This window comes from Augochlora pura, chromosome 5, assembly GCF_028453695.1.
Source record: "Augochlora pura isolate Apur16 chromosome 5, APUR_v2.2.1, whole genome shotgun sequence".
In the NCBI taxonomy this organism is placed as follows: domain Eukaryota; kingdom Metazoa; phylum Arthropoda; class Insecta; order Hymenoptera; family Halictidae; genus Augochlora; species Augochlora pura.
Window position 1 is genome coordinate 10413934 of NC_135776.1, and position 23615 is coordinate 10437548.

The 23615-nt window shown below is 42.7% G+C and overlaps 1 protein-coding gene across 4 annotated transcripts; it reads right to left on the reverse strand.

Moving 5' to 3' along the window:
* Positions 1–7: 7 nt before the first annotated feature.
* Positions 8–22880, reverse strand: LOC144469738 (monocarboxylate transporter 9). Of its 4 annotated transcripts, none has more exons than XM_078180314.1 (4): positions 19095–21256; positions 9261–12372; positions 5576–5861; positions 8–4962 (listed from the first exon to the last, which is right to left on the reverse strand). In XM_078180314.1, exons 2-4 carry the CDS (start codon positions 11640–11642, stop codon positions 4736–4738), a joined length of 2895 nt encoding a protein of 964 aa, XP_078036440.1. In that variant the 5' UTR covers positions 11643–12372; positions 19095–21256; the 3' UTR covers positions 8–4735. The 4 variants fall into 4 exon arrangements, with proteins under 4 accessions (XP_078036440.1, XP_078036441.1, XP_078036442.1 ...); XM_078180315.1 differs by lacking the exon at positions 19095–21256 and adding an exon at positions 22698–22880 and having other exon boundaries at positions 119–4962; XM_078180316.1 differs by having other exon boundaries at positions 119–4962; positions 19174–21256.
* Positions 22881–23615: the final 735 nt, after the last annotated feature.

Sequence of the window (23615 nt, forward strand, 5' to 3'; positions counted from 1 at the left end):
ACGGAACTAGGAACTCGTATTCTTCATGGTTGTCAAAATGGAGAACCAACGCAGCCACAACCGTTGCTAGGCCATGTGCATATTGATGAAAATGACGACTCTTGGACGATATACATACTGCATAATTAACATCATAAAGTAGAGTTCCTGATAATATCTATGTTTTATTTCAATGTTAAGATGACACTGAACTTGGACAATCGTATACATGGATTGGATACGCCTAAATGAGCATACGTAGCTCGTTATTACTTAAATGCAAAGAAACTAGGAAAATATTCGGAGCTTGTATCGATAATAGTTAACCCTTGGGCAGGCGCGCTTGTGTACGGAGTACGCGCGAATCAATTTTATAAAAATAGAGTATGCAGATCGTTGCCAAACCATGTTGTTGCAATTTAAATGCAATTAATTGTTAAGGATAATTTTAGCTTCAATCGAGGAGATTGTTTAAGCGTTCCGAGGATCTACATCGCGTTAGCGTTCCCAGCGGTATGACATTCAGTTTTAGATTCGAAAGAACAATGAAATCCTATACTGAGCCAGGGCGCGAAATAATTATGTACACCATGATGGGGAAAGTCCAGAATTGTGCGTATCGAATTCGTTAATAAATAATACGATTATTATTTAATACTTCAGCGTAACGATGTACCGTGTATGATAATTATTTGATGATAAAATTTCAAATTCTTTGAAATTATCCTGACCATTCCTTCCGTGTAGTACCGCGTACAAGACACGCCCGCTGGTATCGTAGAAAGAGACGTATGCACGCACTACAATATTAACCCTTTGCACTCCGCGCCATCATGGATATTACCTATCAGCGCATATGAACATTTGTATTATTTCTATAGCATACGTTGTATATGTATATATGTATACGTAGATATAATATTATTATAATAATATTCGATTTATATGAATTTGTAGACATGGAGAAATAGTTGCAAATCGCTAATAAACTTTAATATTTGGTCATATACTAGAATTACGATGTTCCCTGAGAGGGGACAACGGAGTGCAAAGGGTTAAAGTTCGCAAGCATCACACACCGGGCATGTACATATTTATATTTTCAATGATTTATTGTTATTTCTAAAATTATTTGTCAGATTATACTTATGCACGTGGGAGTATACCATCTTGTCAAAATTCAATCGCTGTTTGCACTTACTTTACATTATTATAATTAACACATGACGACACGTTAGAACATTCTAAATTGTTACAATGTTCTCATTCTCCTAATGTTCCCATCCAATATCATACATATTCATTCGCATTTAACCCTTGTACAGGCTCGGGATGAATGTTCTTCTGTCTTTTGTTTTATGTACTAAAAAAACTTTTATTGCCTTACGTTTGTGCTGTAATCTTTATGTGTTTGTTTTAATTTCTATGTTTAAATGTCTTTTTTTGTTATTATAAACATTTAAATTGTTTAGTGCAATTATTCCTGAGCAACGTAGTGAGTTAGACAAACCCTATTTTGATTCATGACATTATCCATGAGAAATTGATTGTTCGATAATCGAACTTGGTTGGAAGTAATATTCAGGAAGAACCATATTATTGCATCGATCAAGTTACAAGTCCAAACGATATATACATTATTAATTATCAGAAAATGGAAGAAACTATTTACAGCAACGTCATAGTAACGTGATATACAGGCAGGTACAGAGTATAAGCTAGAAACACTGTTTCGAAATCAATCGCTCGAATATTGCAAATTTTGTTATGTTATAGTCGTAGTAATATGTACAATACCTCAGTAAGAGGATTTTTCAGTTACTCATTTTTGCTACAATATATGTGAACAAGATATTATTACAGAAATAAATTTCTTCTTTCTTAGAAAGAAGATCTGAAAATTTGCTAGGACGTTAAGGGAGGAAGAATAAAATCATCGCAAAGTGTTTCAGAAAATTTGTTGGCAACCTCTATCATCATTTTTATCGTTCGATGTTTCAATAAGTACTCGAACGCTTTGTCAATGCTATTTAATTTCTTTTATCATCTTCACGTAGTCGTCTAATATCTGTAAAATCCTATTTTTCATTTATAACATATGCTCGGGTCGCATTTTCAGCTATCACATTTGCGAATTTCGCAACTTTAAACGCGGTTTTTTCAAAACCGTGTTTCGTAATATTAATACACAGAAATTTTACGAAACTATACATCCGCTTGAACTAAAATTTTCACGCATTGTTCGTTACAATATCATCTACAATGCAATGTACGATTTCTCAAATGTTTCTAACCTATTAAATTTTTAAGAATATTCAAAGTTCATTATTTTATGATAAGATAAAAATTTTATTCAAGATAACCGATGTTTGTCTATTTTTAAAAGTTGTTAAGAAAATCGTATACTACATCGAGGATAAAACTTTTCTTGTTTTCGGTTAACATAAAAATGTCTTGTCTCACACATTCTTTGTGTGAAGGAATTTTGGTGTCGTTTTTGGTGTTGACTACTTGCAAACAAAAATCGATTCTGCTTTATATCGACCGAGGTAGTGATTAGTAGTGTGACGTGAGTGGGATAGATGGTGTGGACGAGAAAGATCTAGAATGATCGAGAATCTATATAGTACCGAGACGTGTGGAGGGAAAACAGATTAGTTGTCAAAAACGAAGGTATATTGCATAGCAAGAGTAAAACATCAGCCAGATATCATTAAAACAAGACTGCGTAGAATATAGATGTCTGGTTTATTGTTATGAAACCACAAAAGAGTGTTCGCTTCATAATAAATCTAATAGGTTATTGATCGTTATAGGCTCGAATCGTGCCAAAAGCAAATAGTAGAATAAGAGGAAGGTCGGGTGAATTTTGGAAAACGTGGATAGAAGCGATAAAAAGGAAAAAAAGAAGTTGGGAGATATAAGGCACGTTTGGTGGTTAGAGGCTGCGAACAGCGAGAAAATTTCTTTGTTTTTTATGTGGTTAGCGGCAGTTTCTTGAAAATTTTGTTAGTATCGGCTACTGCAAGAAGTGATCATATAGCGAAATTTGATGTGAAGACGGCATTTTTAAACAGAGATTCCTCTTAAAAAGGAATTTTCAGATTATAAAAGGTTCTGTATAAGACAAGGCAAGCACCGATACAATGTAATAAGAAATTTATCACTATTCCAAAGAAGCAAGGGTTGACATAAATGCCATTTACATTGAAGATTGTGATGGCAGAAAATTTAGAACAGTACAGAGGTAGAATTTATAGCAATGGTAGACTGTTGTAAGGTACAACGAAAGAATCTAAGAGAGCAATTAACAGAATACAAACTGGAGATTGAACTGCTGGCTAATAACCAAAGTGAGATTAAGATAGCGAAAAGTGGATAGAATGAATATTTTATTTGTTGCTTTTTGGTGGTAAATAAATAAATAAATAAATAAATAAATAAATAAATAGATAGAGAGAGAGAGAGGGAGAGAGTTTGTTGTAGCAGTAAGAGACAAAGTTCTTTATGTATCGAATATAGGTGTAGAGATAATGGTATCCAAGTATGAAAAAATATTGTATGAGGCAGAAATGCGATTAGAAAAGGGTGTTGAATAATTAATCAATTCCCTTCTATGTTGACCAAGGTAATAATTAGCAGGATAGATGATACTTGGATAAGATTGGAGGAACCTGTAACAAATAATTTTTTTAGTAGCGAGGTATGTGGAGGGAGAATAGTAAAGGTGCTCGGAACAAAGGTAGATTGCACATGCGTTGTTTAAAGAATAAGCCAAAAATTGTTAAGAAAGACTATATAGAATATAGATTTCTAAATCTTTAATAGTTATAAAACCACAAAAGAATGTTCGTTATTATAATAAATCTAGCGGACACGACGTTAAACAATATCGTTCAACACTGTCATTTCGTAATTTAAACAAATAAAAACTATACGAACGTTTGACTAAAACGTTTGCTTGATCATCCATTCGGAGAGGTTCCACTAAATTTGCTTGAAACAATTATCCGAGAAAAGGAATTGTTTGGACACAACATAGTCCAACCATTTTATGGGCCCGGGCTCGGTTCCTCAACCGTTCTAGCGAGGAGTACATCTGAGCTCATAAAGCAATTAAAACCGTAAACCTTCAGGCAGCATGGCCCAACCATTTCCCGTGTCCAGATTTTTTATGCTCCCTTGTTATTCCATTTTCACTTTTCACTTCCTCTGCCACCTCTCCTTCCACCTTCCTACTAGCTGACAAATAAAAGGCTCGAAAGGGAGCGAGCGAGGAGCATTATCATTACAAAGTACGACCGAACACGTGACTTCGACAACGCGTCGACAAACACGACTTTTTGTACCACCGGCAACAACATTATATCCACGCGTCTCTTCATTGTATAGTTATTACGTTTTAAAATATATGTATCAAACACTAATTATCGGGCGCCGTTTTAACCGTTCCCGAAGTGACGGATGTTGAGAATTGATATACCGAAACTCCCATCCAAGCACACACAGGAATGTGTGATTAAATCGATGAACTCGTTTACGAATCTTACAGGATGGTGTACCCCCTGAACTCGCGCGAGGGACATTTTTACAGAGTGGAACTCGTTGAAGAAACGCGGAAGGCGAATGACGGAACACATTGACAAAATTGATGGATACCGCAGAATTGAATTGCAATTCCTTTTGTTTTCATTGGAAGTATTGTAGCATAAATTCGGTTCGATCGATAGCTTATTCAGTACACGTCGCGCGTCAGCTACAGTTTCCCTTTGCCCTGCATCGGTCTCGACGAGCCTCGAACAATTGAAACAGTGTTCAAGCTTGCAAAATCTTTGTCGGTTTCTTCTTTCTTCGATCCAGAAACACATTTACGATATAGGCTAATCAAAGGCATCGCCAGCAACAGTGCTCCGCTCAGTGCGATACAGAAACCAGCCAAGTAAAAAGATAAATCGTATTTCCCTGTGATATCGTACAGCCATCCTGAAACAGTAAAATGAAACATCGTTTCAGAGGCTGTAGTCAAAAGCAAGAAATTTCTTCGAAATATTATACTTTTAGACGAAAATATTTGATTCGCTGCCAAAAAATATTATTTAAAAAAAAAACATTTTCAATATTGTTTTATTTGAAATAGTACATCAGATATATTTTCATCAAATTATTATCGCAAATATTTTGCAAAGTACTTTTTGTCTGTATTATAAATGTACCTGCAATGAATTATAAACCTGAAGAAATTCGGAATGCAACTAAAAATTTTATACTCGGCTTGATAGCCAACAATGACCCAGAATACAGTAATATATCGCCGAATGTCGCGAAGTCGGAATTGAAAATGATCTCTTAGGGTAGATAAGACACGGTTCTTCGAGCCTCGAGGCTCGCCTTTATAGTTGCTGCCATCTCGTCAAAGAGAGAGAGAGAGAGAGAGAGAGAGAGAGGGGGCGAGAGAGAGAGAGAGGAGAGGAGAAGAGCAGAGAATCAAATCGAACGATAAATTTCTAAAAGTTGTACATGGTACGAGGGTGGTTACCGCAAGGATCTCGAAACGATGTAATATTAGAGGAACGCTAGATATGAATTTGCTTCTTACCAGCCAGCGGAGGACCTACGAGATTAGCAACACCCTGAACCAAAAGCAGCAGGCCATAAGCGTTCGCGAACCTCTCCAGAGTAATCAATTCGACGAGGATGATGCTGGTGAGACTGCAGTTCGCCGAGATGAATAGTCCGAAAGCACCAGAAATTACGCACAATAAGTAGTAATTTCTAACCACCTTGGGTATCAAAGCCGTAACTGCACCACAGAATGCCATGCATACCGCATATACAATGGACGCGTTTAGCCATGCCCTGTCGCCTGCCCAACCAAGGACAACCTGAAAAGAAACAATTGATCGACAATATTTTCTCCGTACAGTACGCGTTACCTGGACGTATCGACGCGCGGTTCTTTACATCGATGATTATATCTCGTCTTTTCGATGCATACCGGGTTTCATCTGCTCTATCGTCGATACTCTCGCGAATATTCAAACGGTTTTGTGAGACAGAGCAGAGAGCCGGTCAAGAGAATCGAAACTGTCGCTCAAGCTCATTTAAATATGAATCTTCGATTCGAGAAATCGGTGAACAGTGTTTCAACTTTTCAGAAGAAACGAAGTACTGTTTCGTCGAAGAAAGAATTGCGTTTAGCGCTAAAGGAAAATCGTGTTTCGACTCCATCGTGCTCTCAGCTTCCTAAAAGTAATATTCCAGCATTGACAATAAAGCAATGGCAGAAACGTTGAATGCATACTCCTAACTCTCATCTCCCACCTCTCGCGAACTCCCGAGTCGTCGAATTTGAACGAACGCGACCGACGATGTCCAAAATGACCGCTCGCTAAATCGGAATCGTGCGGCCGTCTGGCTGCCGCGCCGACGCCAATCTCTTCGTCTCTCGTTGTACTTTCGTACCATCGAACGATCAGCGAACGGCGGACGACGGACAACGCAAGCTCGGATACCGTCCGCTGCTAGCTATCTTATCGCGACGAACCGGACGCGTTAGGGGACCTCCGAGCAAGATGGACGGAGTCGGATGAAATGAATAACGCCTGATGGAACCTTATTTCAAGTGTGAACGACGTAGACTAAATTGCATCTAGCATTTTTAGTTATTCTTCGTCGTCGACAGCGAGTGTCGCGTACATAGTTTTATGTGCAACGTTCGAGAACCTGTTTTCAGGCGAAAAAATACGGAAAATCGAGGTAAATACTTTTGTGTTATCTTGTTATTTCTGTGTAGATACCGTTTCATTTACAATGAAGGACGTAATGCTGTTGTTTAACGAAGGTAACGAAACCATGCTTCTTCGCGTCTCGAATAAATTTAACGTTTATAGAAATGGTAGGTCGATGTGAGCAGGTACCTGCTGCTGAGAAAAACGGAACCGAGTAAAATGGATAGCATCCGTTTTGCCCTCCTAAAGTTCGTATCTTGGTCGCTTGAATTTATCTGACAATTAAATAATTATTTACTTTGAATCGTGTATAAGGCGAACAGAGGGATGTAATGTTAACAAGTATTCTTATTAAAAACGAACGAAGACGGTAACTGGAAATTTCTTCTGCAAAGGATACATAAATCTACGGAACAGCCGCATAAAATTCAACAGTTGGATCGACGTACATCGACCGTACGCGAGTACGGTACTGGAAGAGACTAAATCAAATTGCAAGTATAAGACGAGTCGTATAAGCGACTCGTCTTATTCGTATATGCATGCGGATCCGGGCCAAGAGGAGAGATACTGCTGTCCTACTCGCATTCCAGCGACTGCCTTTATTACAGCGCGACGATTTTCATCGTTGCAAATGACGGCGAAATGTAAATTGTCGAATGCGTTCAGGCTCGAATTATCATTTTTCAAATTCCTTAGAATACAATGTTGTTGGCAGTTACATTAGGCACGATCGCCTTCGGTCCGAATTAGATCTAAACTTTTTTTCGGGGTGATTCTATTCACTTGACGTTTCGGCGTACATTCCAATGGTAGAAAGTAATAAAACGGAAGAAAATCTAATAGTTAACAACTAATATTGACCAATGTCGAGAAGTAGATGAACTTTGATATTTATTATCGTCTTACTTTTATCGTTGGTTCTACGAGGGAATGTTTAGAAGACGGTGACGCGATAATATCGTACGCTTCGAAATAACGGAGGAAGAAGGAGAAGCAAGGGGGACAGGTAATGGTCGTGAAAAGATGTATACGAAGATGTTTGATTGGATCGATTTAAATGGGTCACCAGTAAGACAATGGGAAAAATAATATTCAGCAGTTTTTGAATTGCAACCGATTTCGCGATTAAAAGAAAAGTATTTCAATCGTTGTATCAGAAACATACCGGCATCTTTAATGTCTCCAAAAAAAAATCGCTATCGTATGTATTTGATAAAACGATGGGCCCTCTTAGAGTCAATAGATCGGGTTTCGCAGTATTATTGAATTATGCGACGAGGTAGCAGAATATGTTGAACCGGTTACACGTATCGCCCCTCTTAAATGTCTGCCAAGCTCTAATTAGGTTGAGAGTGTACTTTCCTCCGTAGAATCAATGATTAAGAGAGTACTTTAGTCTATTTTCGGCTACCTCTGCGATTTTTCTTACTGTGAAACCACAAAACTGTTTAATAACGGATTTTCACGCGCACGTTATTCGCGCCAACGTACCTGATACGTTTAAGATATACGAAACACAGGTATCTAACTTAAAAAATCGATGATATATACAAGGTATAGGCCTTGATGCAAATAACAAGTTAATGGATAGTAAAGGAATAAGAAATTGCTCCTCCTCATTTTGCATCGGATGGACGGCATCTACCTAGAAAAGGGTTGAAGCTTAGATTTTTTAAAGAAAAGCTCGCGTGCGCAGTTCTCTAACGAATAACGGTTAATCCTCGACGCGAATCGAAGGTCGCGGGGAAACTTACGATAAAGAAAACAATACAGAAAAGGTGAGAAGAAGCCGCGACGCGTCGTGTCGCTTCGTGTCATCGGGTGACCCAAGACGAAACTGACGTAATACGATGAAGAGTTTAAGGAGCTTTCAGATTTAACAAACTATCCGATCTTTTGCGTGTTATTGATTTATGATAACAGCTTTATTTAGAGGGAAGCTTTTAAAGCAAAGCGAACTTTAGGATGCGAGGACGACATTCCGAAACGAGTTGACGACTAGACCGCAAATCTCTGTCAACTTGAACCGGTAAACAACGCGTTTCATTTACCGATGTTTTCGGAAAAGTGTTTGAGACAACCGTCACTCTTTGGTTGTCTGGATTCTCGCACGTAGCCTATCGCAAGTCAATTCGTCAACGTGATCGATCCGTCGGTTTCAACAGCAATCGTAGGCGAGAGATAGCTGTGCGTTCGCGAACCAAAATAACTGTGTCCCGTAGAACTGACAGATGAAAGCAACGAAGCACCTTGGTGACCGATAAACGGCGACGAAGCGCACCACCAATATCGGACCGTGCACGAAGGAAGAAAGTCGGAATCACGCCGGAGAATCAGGTTGTCGATGAACGTCGATATTTGAAATTATCGATACGTCGGCCTTGCTGGTAAACCCGACGCACGGTAAAACGAAACGTATCGTTCGCTCGCGTCGCTAGATATCAAGGTTAACGTACGTCTAAGATCGTATGGTACTCGTTTGTACGGAGATATATAAACTGACAGCCCTAAATCGACGTGGCCGAATTAATTTGCTAATGAAAGGCTTACCTCGCCGACCGTATTGGTAATTCCAATAACCGATATTAGGTTGGAGGCATCGGTTTCGTTGAATCCCATCTCGATCGCGTTATCCGTCAGGTAGACGTAAGGTACGTCGTACCAAGTATGGAGTAAGAAATTACTGATGGCGAACAGCAGGAAACGCGAGTCTGCAAAATGCGAGAAGTCGAGCATGTAGAGGAGAAGGTCCCACAAACCGGCGCACCACACGAGCTTCGTCTTCGTGACAGTGGTCATCGAGTTCCTATAGATGTCCGGGCAACTGGACGCTCTCAGCCGATTCATGTTCAACATGGTGCACCTGTAAGTCAGGCTGTGCCTATGGATTTTGATGTCCTTCAAAAAGCTGTCGGTCATTCTCCTCGAGTGTTCGATGGTGCTGGATCTCCTCAGGACGGTGTCCCGACCACTGTCCGAACCGGTCTTCTTCGACCAGGAACGCGACGCGGCGTCGGTCTGCGACCCGATTATCCGATCGTCGTCGTCGTCGTCGTCGTCGTCGTTCAACGATACCTCGTCCTTCGCGTTTTCGGCGGTTTCGAGCTCCGACAGCGGACCGGGCGCCGACGCGGCCGTTAGCCTCGCCGGCGCTGCGCCGAGCTGATCGCGGAGCGCTCCGGAGTCGCTGAAACGCCGCGAGGACGTCAGCATGTTCGGATAATTTTGAACCAGCACTTTGTAAACGTTCTTCCTAGTGCTCAGGAGCTCGAACACCTCGAAGGGCACCTTCTCGCCAGCCTTGACGAACGTCGGCAGGCTGTGCAGGCTGGAGAACAGCTTCTCCTCGTCCCCCTCCTCCTGTAGCCGCAGCTTCGCCACAGTGGCCAGCGTGTTCGAGGAACAGTTTGCGGAAAACGAGTCGACGCTGGAGCTTTGCATCCTACTTCTCTTCTTCTCCCGGTTCCTCCTTCTCTCCTCGGTCGTCTTGGCTTTCGCTCTGGACGTTTTCCATTCCGGATCCCTCATCAAGCAGCCGCACACGGCCAGTTGCAGGAACAGGCCAGCCAGGATCAGCGTGGTTCCCCGCCAGCCGTACTCGTCGAGCAGATACTGCGTCAACGGGGCGCATATGAACGTCCCGATGCCGCTGCCGCATCCGGACAGACCGGTCGCCAACGACCTGTTCTTGTCGAAGTAGTAAGCGACGATCACCACGGCCGTCACGAAGCAAAGGGACAGCCCGAAGCCGGGCAGGATGCTGAAAGTGAAGACCAGTACCGCCATCGAGTTCGCGTAAGACGTGATCACGAAGCCGGTCGTCGCCAGAATGCTGCCCGCGATGCAGACCCGTCGGCAGCCGTACCTGTCTGTCAAAAAGCTAGCCACTGGGCCGCACAGCAACGGCATCGCCATGAATATGCTGCCGATCCAGGCGGTCTTGAATTTGCCCTCGTCGAAGTAGTTTAAGAACTCGACGTAAATCACTCCGAAAGAGAACGTGACCCCGTCCCCTATCAGGTTGACTATAAAAGCCGCCACGACGACCACCCAGCCCCAGCCTCCGTCGGGCGGCGTGCACTCGCACAGCTGGCCCTGGCTCGGGTCGTCGTCGGAATTACTGATGTCCGCCGACGTGGATATCGAAGAGGAGGTTTGGGAGTCGTCGTCGCGCGAGGATCGCTTCTTCGAGTTCTTGTTGAACTGCACGCGATGCTGTTGCTTCTCATACCTGCGCGAATCACCATTCGCGAGCTTCTCGGTGCTCTTGTCGGTGCTCTTCTCGGGCGACAGGCAATCCTTGCTCGACAAGATCCTCGTAGGAGAGATCGAACCCTGCACTGTCGCGACGTTCTTGCGTCTCTGGGAACCGGACACGTTCGCCCTCTGCACGATCACCGGCGGTTGTCTTTTACCTTTCACCGAGAATTGCGAGAGTTTCCTCAACTCCTGTCTGGCCTCTTCCCGTATCCTGGCGCCGGGATCGTCGTAGCCGTTGTACGTTTTCTCCAGACACTTTTGGCCTTCCGCGTCCTCCAACTTTTCGATCGCTGCGTCGTTCGCGAAACCCTGATTGCTCGGCGACTGCGGACACTGTTCCTTGAACAGAATGATCATTTGATCCGAGTCGCTCGTCCAGAACTCTCTCTTCGGGAAGTCATCCTTCGATATGAAATTACGAACGGTCGACGCGGCGTCACTAGCTCTCCGGTGTTTCGTCTCCGGCGGGCTCTCCTGCGAAACCGTGCTCGACGGCCGTCTCTTCTCGATCAACGACTCTTGGTCTCGTTTTCGTCGTCCTATCCGCCCGTTGTTCAACTGGTTACGCGACTCGGTGTCGTGGTGGTCATCCCCGATACCTTCCAAATCGATCGTCTCGTTCGATCGAGCAAGTTTCTCGTCGTCGAACTTTGTCTGGTCCCACTCGGCCATGACGACGACGACGACGACGACGGGGGTCGACGGAGAGAACGAGACACCGCTGTTCGAGCGTAGCCGTCCAAGAGCTAACGCGATGACATCGACGTTCGAGTTATCGTTTCCGTCCCGTCTTCGAATTCGCTCGACGCGAAGTTGAACGCGATCTCTGCTTCCCCGCTGATTTCTCCTCGACGACGACGGCGACGGCGACGACGACGACGACGATCGACCCGTTGCGCATCTATACTTTCTACACTTTCTCCATAATTCTTTCCTACTGTTTTCTACACCTACCCAGCCCCGCCGCCCCCTGCCCCCCTTTTTTGCTTGCCCTGCTCTTCTGAAAATCGAGCTGAAATTTTCCGAAACACTTGAAACGCGCGCGAACACCGTCGCAGAAACAGTTATATCACTCGGAATCACCGCGACGGTCGAACTGATCCTAAACCGATTTAGTTTTGTCTTTGATTTAAAGAGCGGTAAACACGGCCAATCGTACAGCTGTCTAGTGAACTGACGACGCAACGGCAACAACGATGCTGGGGAAGCAGAAGATTTAAAGTTCTTTGAAGGTTGAGAAATTCAGCCTGGATCGCCACCATTGCAATTGTGGCACAGAATGCTCGATGTCTTCCTTCTCCTCGGACCCTGGTTAATCGGGTCCACCTCCTCCTCCACGAAACGATCGTTAACCCAGGCACCCATGCGGCGAACGGTACCACTTCGGCTTCCGCGGTGTATTCTGTGGATCAAATGCGATGGAATTAGTCGCGTTTATTCGCGTTTCAAGATTTTTTCGATTTCTCGAATACGTGCCGTAGCGCGCGATTAAATTTACAACGATTCTGCAGTCAGCCTATAAATTTGAACGCACCGCTCGATGAAACCGAAGAATGAATAGAACACGACCGGAAGCGAGATAAAGCGACGGCGACGTACGAGGATGTTGGACCAAATGTTTCACCGTACAACACGACACGTTGAAACAATCATTTTTTGAATAATCGCTACCGACTCGAATGTACCTAAACAAATTACAAACTATCGCCTCTTTTGACCTTTTCATCCGAGCTTGCGAGAAAAATGGTAATTACGACAACCCTTTCCTATACGTATGTACACGTTATCGCTAAACGTCGTAAACGTTACTTAATTCCGTGGTGCCTCACTGTCCGCGTTCACGCAAAATGCGCTGTATACCTTCCACGGTTTGTTTTAGGGCAGTATCTCGTTTTCACCAAGTAATACCGGGGACACTAAATTAAATAAACCACATAGACACACATTTTCAAGATCGTCGAAATCGGCGTTCCGAGGATCTCGCCAACTCGTTCAACGTGTCCATCGTTATCTCGAAATAACCTTTTTTTCGACGCGCATCGGTCGATACGCGTTTCGACCTTTATACGCTTCCACCAGCAAACAAACCAGCGAGACGCTGTAATATGGCCCGTTCGAAGCCGATGAAAACTCACCGAAAACGAATGCCGCGCACGTATCGCGACGTCGACGTAAAAACCGTAAGAAAACGTAAGTACGTCGAGCGTGATACACGCATCTTGAAAAACGTAAGATCGATCGAAATCGATGCAACGAACATGAAAATTCACGTGTCGTTGACACGAGTTCGACGTTTGCCCGAGAATACGCGTCAACGTCGAGATTTGCTTCTGGCGTTTCGTAATGAGCGAGAAGTAAATCGAGTTAGAGCCGGCGATTATGAATGAAGTTCATTGTGTATGAGTTGCTATCAATTTAACAGTGTCCGCGATGATCACGAGCGTATCTCGCGAACCATTGGTCTTTTATTCCACCAGGTTTTCGTATTTTTTCCTTCCGACTGCTTCCCGCCAACTTCTCGACGTTCTTAGCCCGAAACTTGGCCTCGCCAAAATTCCGTTCAGAGTCATTCGCGCGTCCGTCCGTTTCGTACGAATTATTCTTCAATAATTAATACTTGTCGGCTATTGCTGCGATGGATATCGTTACCACCTTAAATATCGTTTTCGAAGAAAGTTCTATATTCTGAGATTTTATGCGTGCATAATTCAACAACGCTCGCTCAATTGCTTTTCGAGTAGTTCTTGTCTATATTCGGCAATTGGCAATTATACATTCTCGCCGTGTATCCAAATATTTGCACGACCTTTAGAGACCTCGCAGCGCCGACCGGAAGGAATAGCCGTCGCGAGAGATCGTGCTCGTCTTAATTCGTTCAAATAATTGCGAGTTCAGCGACGACCACGATCCAGACCGCGAGGAAGAGAACGATTTACTTTTTAGGCGAGAAAAGTATGTACAGTCTGTAATGAACGGCTTTTGCCCAAGTAACAGGAAATGTCTTTATTCCGAATCGTTTCGCTGCCGAGAAGGCGACCAGCTCCGAACTATTTCATTCCGATTGTTACACACCGGATCGATTCTCGCAAACATCGATCGGTATAAAAATCGGGCATTTTCATTTCGTCGAATTTCCATCAATTTTGATCGCAAAATTACCAGTGGTTTGGTCGGATCTCGTAAACAAAATTGTCAACTAACTCGCCGAAAACGTTACTCTTGAAAATGCGTCCGCGTGGATCTCGCCAATAAAACAAAAGACGAATAATCGTCTCCAATTAACAACGTTGTTTTCGAGTCGAGAAATGAAACGGCCATCGCGTGGAGCAAACTAGTCGTCCTCGAACGATAGACGCTCGTTTCAATAAATTTCTTACAGTAACGCAAACATTTGTTCGAACACTACTTGCGAGCGTGCGTCTATAGGTTTCGTTGCTGCTCTTACCTAACTCGATCTTTTTATTTTTCTTCCTAATCGATGTACGGCGTCGCGGCGCGCCGCAACGTGTCCACTTTTCGCCATCTGTTTGTACAGGACAATTTTGTTCGCGCGCGGCGAGCAAGTGGGTAGGAGAAAACTAATGGTCGACGATTACGGAATAACGCCAGAACATGTCAATTGAAAAATAGGGAAACGGTAAAACTGCTACGATCGCGAAGCGAAATTTCGCGCGATTCCAGCGCGATCCTAGCACGATACACTCTGGATCACGGTGCATCCTATCGCGAATTAACGACGAAATTCGCATACAAATCAACCGAAATTGATGCGATCGAAACCAAGTTCTGCATATTTCAAAGACACGCCTAGCACATTTGTTTTCCGTCAGTGGTTTCATTTCGGTTCGGTTCATTTGTTAATACTTTGGACAGGCGGAGAAACATCGATGTACACAATAATGCTCCCGGATGATTTTATACATAGAAAAAAGAAACACTGTGATAATAGATAGAATGTAACTTTTCGAAAAGTCTTTGCAAAGCGACGAAACGTTTCTTTGTGAAACGTTTACCTTTCCACGAGGTACAAAAGATATTGTAATACGTTCAGTCTGAGTGCTGGTAGCTACAAAAGGGATCGCGCGTCGCGTGATTTCGCTGTAAAGAGGCGTTTCAGTCTGGGATGATCACAGAGAATCGGAATCAGAATCAAAAACGGAGAAACGGCTGACAGAATATTCGTGAAATTCTGTAAATCGATTAAGAGCGTAAAGTAATTAATTAGTAGTTATTGTAACGTTTTGTAAGCCCGGCGTTATGGTTTGTTCGCGTCGATAACGAGTCTAAAAGGAGAGATGGAGAGATTTGCTCGGACTATTACCGTTGCTTGCTGTTTCTTCTTGTTAATATTATGACTAACATTGTTGTAACATCGTTATATCCTATACCAACAACATTCCGCGATCATCGTTTATCATCGTATACCAACGTCGTTCCATTATCTTCCCGTCCAACGTCTCAAAATCTTTCGCGAGCCATGATTTCAGCCTTGACTCATTCTCAAACTCTGCCTCATGCTCGACCTCTGTCCTTACCGCAGCATATCCGAGCCTTTACCTTGATGCGTCATCTTCGAAACTCTAACCATACTATACATATATTACGAATATTAATCCTTGAAATTCCTAACATCCGCCGAACAAGTTAAAACTTGGGCATATTGTATACGGTATACAAGGTGACCGATTTAAATCGATCTTTGATATCGATCGTCGACGATACTAAAAAATGTCACCAACGAAATTCGAATAGTTGTCACGATAGAGCACGTAATCTTGAAATAAAAGACATCGATAAGATTTTGCCAGGTAAACGCGTCGAGAACGCGGAAAGGTAAACTTTATTTTTTTTTTCAATGGAATTATATATCATTTATTAGGTTGGTCGATTCTGCTCACCGTTCTCTTTCGTAAAAATTGCTAAAGCATTTATCGCGACAAATAATTGGTTCGAAAGATATTTCGAAATACAATCGCAGTATCTGTAACGAGCAGAAATTGGAGGAACATTGGAAAAATTACAGAATGTTGTTGAACCTCCGTAAACGCCTGCAAGAGCTCGAACGAAGAAAATCTAGTTTCCGAAGGTTCTTCTCATCGGTATATAAGGTAGACTACATTCGGCAATGTTGCTTGGTTGTGGGTGGAACCATCACTCTATCTTATCTCGGCGTTTACGTTTCCAATGTTTGTGAAAGAAGTAACTCTGTGCCGTGGCTCGTTCTCCGATCTGTCTAGCCTTGGTATCTCGTAAACGATAAACGCGATATACATATACGGTTCGTATATCACGTATTGTACGAGACGAGTAGTTCCGAACGCCTGCGGTCGAAGAATCACACTGTCCTAATTATTATCGTTGGTAATCGGTTCAGCCGTACCGCGTACTTTCGTTGGCTGAACGGGCTGCTTAATGCGAGCAATTGGGACATTTATAAAATTCAATGATTCTCGATCGCGTTCTAAGAAGCCGCGGGACCACGTGTCTCTGGCGTATGACAGTGTTGACCTTTTATCAAAGCAGCCAAGTCGCTCCGAAAAGAAACGCCGAGCTCTCGCGCCACAGTGAACGTAATGTATAATAGCGCGGATTCGGAGTCGGGCAAACGAACGTTGCGCAATCCGTCCGAAATTACTGAAAACCGTTGGACACAGTTCACATGTCTGCACATACAATTTTCAACGCAGCGAGCGCAGTTTTTAACGGCGTTGCGCGGTATCGAGGAATCCCCCGATTAAGCAACACGATCAAGATTATCTCGAAAAGTTCTAATTTTTGTTGGGATCGTACTCGACCCCCAGGGCTGGTTAAATTTATAAAGGCTAAAGAAATATCGAGCAGAGAGCGGTCCACCCTGCATTTACTTTTACATTGTTTTTATTTTCTACGCGTGTACAAATGCTGCTCGCTTACGACCACGTGTAATTCGCTAAGTACAAGTCGCACGGTACAAGTCGAAACAAGAAAACATTTTATCGAGTAATGAATTCGTTGTACTCTTATCTGAGCGGATCGCCTAAGCTTTGATGATTGCTTCCGCGTTATAAAGCGAATTATCGATAACGCATCGATATCATCGTAGATATTATCGTCGATATCGTCGTCGATAGTCGAAGCATCTCTATCGCATTCGTAATCGATAAACATCGAAGAATCAAAGCCATGGTATAAACTGTATACGTATGTATGTACACGTTGAAAAGCGCACGCATCGTTGCGAGTGAACGCGCTGAAGAGCGTTAAGATCGTGACGAAAGCCTAACTCGCACTCGACATTCGGTGTCTCAAGTATAAATTTTATCAATCGTATTATGACCATGAACCAATAAATAAGCCACGATTCTCGGTTAACCTTCGTTCCGGAAGGATACGCAAATGCAACTTGCAATTAGCTACAAGGAACATCACCGATGCGTGTGACACGACGCGCAGTAACACCGATCCCGATTCCAGCGGGTCGAGTGTCCCAAAACGAGAGCCGTGTTACATCTACAAGCGATAGATATCCATTTCATGTGGCGTCCTGGAAAATAAAAGACGTCGATCGCCGTCTCTCGTCCGCGATGCGTGAAATTTTCAACCTCTCGATCCTTTCTCCACATGCTGCGATCAAAATTTCGAACCGTCGTTCCAAAATCCATCGTTGCAAAATCTTCGAACTTTTTAGTCCAAGTGAAAATAAAACGATCTTTATCGATCCGTTGTGGTGCACGATACCACCGCGCTCCAAAACTACGCGTTTGGGGTCGCGTCGCGTCGGTGTTTCGACGGTCCGTTTCAATTATGACTCACGAAGCAAATATCTCGTCTAATAAATAGTCGATGAAATTCAACACGAAACAAATTAGTTGTAGCAGATACCATAATATTGAACACGTCCAACGTTTATCAGCTGTCCGCACATTTATACGTAGTTCCTTATTTTTCTTCGGTTAATCGAGCGTAAACACTTTTTACATAATTATCTCGAATACGATATCGACGGACAATGCGTACTAAGAATAGTATTAATGAAAAATAATCTCTGGTCGAAAAGATTTATCCGAGTTACAACAAACAACCGAGGCACAATGTGTCTCTGTAGGGTCTCGCGATAAGCATAATCGTAAGAGTATGTTGGTCGTTGCTCCAATGGTCGGACAACGCGTACAAGCAACATTGTTTTACAATTTACGAGACATGTCGATAGTGTTTTATTGTAACGGTTCCAGACTAAAAACTTTTCATGCGCGGATCTTAAATAAATATGTGTCTGCGTGTCGGTAGAAATACCGGTCGCATCGTGAAAACACTGTTTATCCTTGCTAACGGCATTCTTAGGTTCTGACATTGTCAAAACAATGAATCCTAACGAATCCTAAATCTCCTCTCGCACAAATTTACAATACACCGCGAGCGTACGTTGCGAATGCGCGACTCTCCTCGACCGTCACGAATTTATCAAATGCGAAACGTGTTTCGAGCCGATCAAGTTCCGTTCTACTTTAATACCAAACATCTGCTAACGGAATATAACGATATTAAATAGTAAACATTCGGCTTAGTTGTTTCAGCATCATACTACCTAACAACCGTCGGATAACGTGTGGAAATTCGCGCCTTGCAGAATTGCTTCGGTTTGCATTCTCGAAAAACGGAAAGTAATTTCTGACATATTATATGCCAACGCTTTCTATCCGTATATGAAATAGTATAATTTGATTTTTCCCTAAAACGTTTAGCGTTTCAGGATACTGTTATGCAAGTTGGAATTTCGACTTGTTGTTCTAAAAATCTTATCCGACGGAGCATTAAATTGGGAAGACGTTTCGACAACTGTATTATATCTAAATGTAGTTGAATAATCTTGTTTGAAACAACGGTCGAGACGAAAGACCTCGGATGGCGTGACTCGAGCAAAAATGATTTCCCTTAAATTTCGGAAAACCATAGATGACGGCCAATATTAAGTATCGATAGAGAGAATCCCCTTCGAATTAAAAGCTTCGGAAGCTTTTCTAAAGTTTATCGAGCTATACTAGATAATATCGACGTTAAAACGCGTCAGTCGCGCGGCAACGACGATTTACCGTCGAACGTACGATGCGAATTAAAAATACTAAAAAAAAAACAAAAAAAACATACCATGACGCACGATGACACCTGTCTCTCTCTAATTCCAGAATCGGCAGCCGATAGATCTGCGTAAACGTGCACTGCTCACCACGTGTCGTTTCCTATTCCGTCGTATGGTCGATAAAGTTGAAACGATTCCTCCGCGGATAATTTTCACCGTATCGAAAGCACTCTCAGTGATTACACACAGTTCTGCGAACAATTACTTTTACACAGCGGACATAACCAACGCAAGGGTGTACAAACGTTCAAAGGTATTGGTCGCAACTGAATTCACAACGAAGTCCGTAAATATACCGGCAGTCGATAGTTTCGTTTCGATTCGGTAAATTTCTATTGGTCAGTGTACAATGACCAATGAAACTCTCTAATTCGATTATCGTCTCCAATAGCGATCCCGTCCCGTCGTTTCGATATCATGTACGTTGTTATTTAAGATCGAGTCCTGTGGAGCGACTTTTCGACGTCCTGCAAAATCTCGTCGCCAACATGGATGCAACGATACGACACATTTCGCGAAACTTCCGGTACCACTAATTCTCGGTGCACAATTGCTTCTATATCTTGGAAATATTACCGATCTTCCGCGGCAGTTACCTGCGCGATCGCTGCTCGCGCACAGCGACGAGACCCGTTTCCACGATCTCACCGTTTCACTGGCAAAGTCCGAACAAGCCGTGTTTTGTTTATGTCTCAGCACGGACACGACTACGAACGGCGGTAAGGTAAGGTAAGGTATGGTAAGGTGAGTGGAATGGGAAATGGGGAGAAGAAGGACCAACGAACAAATGCGTTCGAAGTTCGAAGGGGAGAGCAAAGAGAAAAGAGAAGAAAAGGAGGGAATTCGTGATAGGGCTTCACGGATGCGACTTACGTCGAATAGATTACGACAGCTACGCCCGGAAGTGTTACGGTCGACTAATTTAATTCGGTTATTTATCTTTAAGTAGCGCCTCGGTACTCGACGTATCGTTCCTTTTATGTAATGATACCGACGATTATCGCGCAACGAGAAATCTCACGAAAGATTGATATCGCGCGCCAAGAGATACACCGAGTCCCGTGGCTTCGACATCGAGAAACAAAAATCGATGCGCTTATGGAAAGCAGCGGTCACTGGTGGTTCGCGTCGGTCGAATCATTCTTCGATAAAGCGAAAACGTCGCCGAATTTACCGAACGCGTAGTTTACAAATAGCGTATCACGGATAACTTCTGTTTGAACGAACAGAATCGTCGTTGTGTTCGATCGTTATCATTCCGTGGATAATCCGTTTGAAATTCGCTGGTACACTTTACTATTCGCTTCGACGCGAGAAAAACGAACAAAGACACGGCCCGTGGAAGTTTCCGCGTGAATGCGCAAAGATATCGTCGGTTTTGTCGTGTTCCGTCGACGACGGTCAAGGAGATGTCGCGCTCCGAACGGAACAGTTCGCGGAACGGTTGACAGAACAGTTTGGATGCTCGCGCGAGGACAGCTAAAGTAACACTCATAGTGTGCAATGCTCTCCCGCCGATGCACGCGGACTGTTGTCACGGAGATACGGAGTTCTTCGACTCTCTGCCATTAACTGCATGTCCCCTTTATACGCGATCGCGCTTTCTGCGCGACAATCGAGGGGATAGGGTCGGTCGTCGCGCGAAGATGCAATCGCTACGATGTTTAGAAATCGAGTGTCAAACACAAAATACGCGTCTGAACTAAAAGACTGTGCTGCTGCCCAATGCGAGTATTTTGAATGTACGCGGGGATGCGCAATGCGGTCGCTCGCTAAAATATATTAAATATATACCTCGATCCAAGAACTTGACACAGTGGCCAAAATCAAAATTGTTGACGAGTACGTAGAAGATCATTGCGAAACGTATACATACGTGTAACCGCAACCAAGCAACCGTGTTTCTAATCGGAAAGATAATATTTAAAAATAATATCCAAACTCGCAAGAAGACCAACCCATACCAAAATAACATTCCCTAAAAATAAAAACCAACACTCCTTAGAGACTGTGAAGTATGTTATACGCGAGAGAAACTCGAATAAAAGAAACATAGAACGACTCGACCACGACAACAATCATCGTAGCGAGTACAGGAAATTCTCTCTCAAAATGTCCCGTAGGTCGGAATCGAAAATGGTCACGTAAAGCGAGATTTGGGGTGGTTTAAAATTTTGTACCGCGACGTCACCAAAAGTGAGAGCATCACTTATACCATTTTGCATCGCGACCACAGATACAACTTGTCTAAACTTAACAAGAAGCCGCTAAATGTCATGGAGTAACGCGACAGTTTATTTCGAGCGCCGAGTCGAAACCATGCCGTCCGTGGCTTTTCGTTTGAACGATGGCAACACCGGTAAAAAGATCGCGTGAGAATTTTCACGCGCATCAGCGACTTTTGATCATAAGTTTGCAAAGGTGTACGTAGGTGTCGGATGTGGGTCAAGTTCTCAAAAGCGAATACCGCTTTCGATTTCAATGGCCTTGAAACATATTATAAAGGGCGATATTTTCGACAACTTTTTCCTTAGAGATACCAAGGAAAAGCTATTGCCAACTGCTACATTGAATTCTGTCTATCCGCGCGTAGCGCGGTACGAGCTGTGTAAAGGCTCGTTCCCACTGTGTTGCCAGCGCTTTTGTCTATTGGGCATGCCACGCGGGCCTCAACGACGAAGCAACATGGGGCTTGAATTTTGGCTTGGGTCGATGCCGAATGAAAAGCCTAACGTCGGCATTCTTCAACTTTCCATGTTGTCCCTACGCATACCTGCCAAATAATACTTACGTATAACAGGGCACTGACAAATCAAAAATCATCGTTTACTTTCGTTCGTACTTTAGCTAGCCTGATCTTAGCCACGTGTTATACGGCGAGCACGCAATTACATAAAAATTGTTATGCATTTATTAAATGGATGGTCAATATTTTAACTTTACCAGCAATTACCTTAAATTTCTCAGCGATGATGATAGAATATGACGAGATCGAGGAAAATATTGTATAAAGACTGTAGCGTTCTGTTCCACAGGACATCTACAATCTTCGTATTTCGAATATTCTATTATGAAAGATGTCTGCTTGAAAAATACGAAAAACGGTATTAATACAGAAAAGCTATACACTATAAGCTTTTATACGCCTTTGTTACGCCTGATACTCCTCTGATAGGGTTAATTGAATTTTCTTTACGGATATTATGCGTATCACAGATTCGGATTAGCAATTGTAATTTAAAATTGTGCAGTAACGAATACAATGGACAAATATTCGAATTCGATGACGTGTGTATAGAAACTGAATGAAACAAAGAGAACGAACGTACACCGCCGACGAAAAAGTAGACCGCGAGTTTTTGTAAACAAAAGAAGCATCAGCTGATCGCGTTACCATATGGCTGCTATTGATCTCGTAAGCGAGCTGTTTCGCACGCGCGTGCCGCGTCGAAAACGAAAACGGAAACCCCTTTCCTGTCCATTTACACGCACGCGATTCGATCCGATCCGATATACGTCCTATATGTGTATCCGTAATTCGCGAACGAATACGCACACAGAAATGCGTGCGTATAATAAATAAACAGAATATCTATGGTGTTCGTACTCACCGCGATTAACCTGCTGCAATCTGGAGCGAATGCTAAAAAACTGCTACACACTGCATCGTACGCGCGGAAAACAATTACTTGCAAATAATTAGCCGACGAAAGTGAACAAGGTTACGAAGGGGAAAGGTGAACGATACGTGTTTTTGACCATGTCTCGCTCAAGCCCAGGGTGAACTGTGATTAGTTGCGCATGTGTATCGACGCAACCCTTCTTTCGTAACTTTCATTGGTTGGTTTGAGAAACAGGGACGACGCAATTTGAGGTGCAAAGTAGTGCAAAAATAGACAATTTTAAATTTCATTATAAATATCGTTCTTCCGATATACTCGTCCTCTTTCTTACCAAATTGAAACAAGTAATCTTAAATAACAACGTTTTTCGCAAGTTTTAACGAATAGAGGGACATTTTTTTTTGTTTTACTAAAATTTATACATCGCATTCATGACATTGTTTAATGTAGAATAAATTACTTCTAATATACACATAAAGCATAAGAGATGAGATTTTATATTCTACCTATAACGTCATCTGCGAACAAAAACTTCATCCACAAGATATATGTTACGTGTTCTGCACTGAACCAACTAGATAGTGTACTAGTAAAATCTAGTAAATAATATTTCTACTGTGTACACTTCTTTTTTCGTGCATACAGAATCGAGTATTTACCTGAAAAATAACTAGAAAAAGCTCAGTTAATATTCATTGATCAAGAAATAGTCTGTGGGCTGTTCATTTTTATGTTGGAGCTATATCTCGTCTTGAAGTTTGTATCGTTATGAACATTGCATTTATTTGTTAATTTAGTAAAAAGGAAAATAAAGCGAGAATGTCTACCCACTTATTTATTAATTTCGTTATGCTTCATATGTATTAAATTAAATAAGATTCTGTAATAATAATAATAGAAAATTGT